The sequence below is a fragment of the Erithacus rubecula genome (genome assembly GCF_903797595.1).
Source record: "Erithacus rubecula genome assembly, chromosome: 1".
NCBI lineage: Eukaryota > Metazoa > Chordata > Aves > Passeriformes > Muscicapidae > Erithacus > Erithacus rubecula.
In genome coordinates this window covers 63440994-63444163 of record NC_136658.1, presented here as the reverse complement: position 1 = coordinate 63444163, position 3170 = coordinate 63440994, and the positions used below count along the sequence as shown (strand labels likewise).

The 3170-nt window shown below is 49.1% G+C and overlaps 1 protein-coding gene across 1 annotated transcript; it reads right to left on the bottom strand.

Annotated features, from left to right (window-relative positions):
- Positions 1 to 993: 993 nt before the first annotated feature.
- On the bottom strand, positions 994 to 2928 carry LOC306807896 (inositol 1,4,5-trisphosphate receptor-interacting protein-like 1). The gene is given in 5 exon segments (XM_079317911.1): positions 994 to 1437; positions 1441 to 1682; positions 1685 to 1757; positions 1763 to 2133; positions 2136 to 2928. Coding segments are annotated over 5 exon segments (1014 nt in total). The 5' UTR covers positions 2230 to 2928; the 3' UTR covers positions 994 to 1203.
- Positions 2929 to 3170: the final 242 nt, after the last annotated feature.

The following is a 3170-nucleotide window of genomic DNA, read 5'->3' as shown; positions in this document are numbered from 1 at the left end:
AAGTTTATCTTTTGCATTATCAATAGTGGCCTGTGTAGGTTTTGTTTATAACCATTTAAAAGAGTGATTTCTTCTGTAGATGATTAAGAATAAAAATCTAATTTTAGATGCTTGTAATCAGCCTTATCAAACTGCCTCCCTTCACTGTCTGTAAATGTAGCCTTGACAAAATTCACTCACTAAGTTGAATCGAACATTTGGAAATACTTCCATTTAAATTGCTTCCGTTTATTTGAATCGTTATATATATGTGATAATGAGCACGTATGGTAAAACATGAAAAACTCAATGCTGCAAGACCAAACCACTTCCAATTATGGAATGTCACCTCCAAACTTTTGTTTCAACTTTTACTGCTGTAGTCCCTGTATATGACAGGCAACCATTGTGTGTGCCGTGGTGAATATCCTGCTGGTGACATGGGGCTTCTGCATGGCAGGATCTCTGCTCCTGCTGTGCCAACTGTGACAGGCCCTTGATTCCATGGAGACTTTTCCCAGGACTGATGGGCAGGTGTGGTAAATGATTTCTAGTGGGCAGTTCCCACTGCTGACAGAGCACACAGTGTTCTGCATGTCCAACAAGTCAATTTCTCTGGTGCCAAAGCCCTGGACCGTGTCTGGCATGAGCAGAATCTTCATTGTCACCCCAAGGAGAACACAAGGAGGCACAGCAATGGTGTCTCTTTTTTGGTCTCTGCCCAGCCAGAGCTGCCAGGGACTTTCAGAGTCCATGCGCAATGGCCAGCATGGCCTGAGAGTGCAAGGGCAGCACAGGGCGAAAATCATCTTTATAGCCATCATGGTCTTCAGTGGCTGCTGCACCAGGGAGACCAGTGACAGGAGCAATGTGGAGGGAGAATTGTGTGCCTTTGTTAAAAAAGGCTTGCTAATAACAGTGCCTACTCCCAGCCAATCACAAATTCAGAACTAGTGGAATTTATAAATACTCTAGGTCTGGTCAAGTTCAAGAAGAGCTTGCACAGTCCAGATACTGGAATAGTTCAGTTTATTGAAACAATAACAGAAGAAGGTTCGAGGTTGCTGAATGCACTAACTAGAGCATATTAGTATATACAGTAAATTCACTAACTAGAGGGTCCTAATATATACAGTAAATTCACTAACTAGAAGGTATTAACATATATATAGCAAATGAGGCCCCACAAGCACAGCTCTGTGCACGAGGATCTCTTTCCTGAGCTTAGACCAGCATTTGTTTGAGCTGAAGTAGCAGATGAACATACTCCTGCATGGCCTTCATGTGGGCATCTGGATTGCTGGCTAGGTGCTGGAAGAGGTTGGGTGCTTCAGCCACACGGAAGTCGGAGGGCAAACTGATCTCCATAGGAAACCTCTCGTTGCCAATGACAAAGTGGTTCAGCTGTTTTGTGTCCAGTGAGCAGTGGAGGTACTTCAGGGTGTCCATCATTCGCCACTAGAAATCCTTCCTGCACCACTGTGTCAGGGGCACTGTGCTCAGGAGGTGCATCACCACCATCTTCAGGGCATAGCTGGAGAAACCTGCACCCACCAGGATGCGGCTGAGGAGCTGCAGGCACTTGTAGTGCCAGCTGTCACCAGGGGCCTGCCTGGAAATGTGCCTGAAGAATTTTGCCTCTGCCACGATGTAAGTCTCCAGCCATGTTGTGCTTGGGATGCCTACTTCTGTAGGCTGGCTGCCACAAAGACATCCGAGTCTCCTTGCCTCACTCCAAAGATGACCTCAGCCATGAAGCTTTTCTGGTCTCTGCTTAGCTAAATCTACAGGAGCGGCCAGAGGGCTGCAACATTAAATGCCAATGGTGTGACTGAGGCAAAAGCAGCCAGGCTACTCTCATGGACCGATAGAACCAGTGGACAGTTTTGTCCACATCTAGATAAGTGCCAGTGCAGAGGGTGTGCAGGAGGCTGGGGTCCTGTTTCCTTCTCAGTTCTTCCTCAGAGTGGTGGAGGAAACACAGCATGTCCTCCCCCAGCTGCTCCCTCGTGTCGGTGCACAGCAGCTCCACATGGACACAGCAGTTCCTCTGGAGCACCCCTGCAGCATCCAGCTCCAGGTGGAAGGCATGTCCTGGAGGGGGACTCAGTGGCACAAGCACATGGTACACAAGGTCCTGTGCATGGGGACTCAGCCTTCAAAGGCGCTGCCCACTCCGATGGCTTGTTGTGGCACCGGGTAGAAGCCGTTGGACAAGCCTTGTCCAAAGATGGATATGAGTTGGTCCATCAGGTCTCATGACTGAGCAACCTTTGTGCAGATCCAGAACAGGCAACTGTATGCGCTCCTCTAAAAGGCTCCCACGGTTCCTTTGGACATTGTGGCCATCGTCTTCTTCATTTGCATGGTGTTTGTCTTCTTCATTTCCAGTAGCATTGACTTCCTCCCTCCTCTCATCATTGTTTGCTTCTTCCTTTGGATCATCAGAGCTTTCTTTTACTTCACTGCCAGCAATACTTTCTGCCCCTGCATCCACACTGCTGCCTTCTTCATTTCCATCCTTACTGTCCTCTTCCACATTTGCATCATCACTTTCTATTTCTTTCTTTGCAACCACCTTGTGTCCTTCTCCTTCCTCCTCCACCAAGTTGCAGCTGGACCTCTCCTTGTGACCACTATTGCCTGGATCACATCTGATTTTGTGGAGTCCAAACCACAGCACCAAGAGAAGGACGAGGATTCCAGTCACAGCCCAGAATTGCCACGTGAGCAGGGCTCCGCAGACCACAGCATTGTGCTCCAGGTTCTTCTGCTCCAGCTCCTGAATCAGCCAAGCCATCTGCTGGTTCAGATACTTGGCGCACTGCTGCATGTGTTCCTGTGTGGCCTCATCCAGTCCGTCCCCGGCCTGCTGTGGGTACTAGATGAGGCCTTGCACAAGCAAGAGAAGGAACGTAGTGGCAACCATGGCCTGAGAAGTTTGAGTAGGTGTTGGGGGTTGAGTTTTTTTCTATTACTGTGTCAATTTAAAGAATTTTTCCCATTATCATACCAATGGAGCTGGCCGGGTTACACCCAGGATCTCTGATGACTCCAGACAAAAGGGGTGGGTGGGAGCGGCTCCCAGAGGGGCCTCTCGTGCTTCCAGGGGGGACTCGTGTTTCCGGCGAGCTCAGAAGAGGACACCCTGTCTGCAGCCCCTGCTGTGGAACACAGGAGAGCCAGACCCT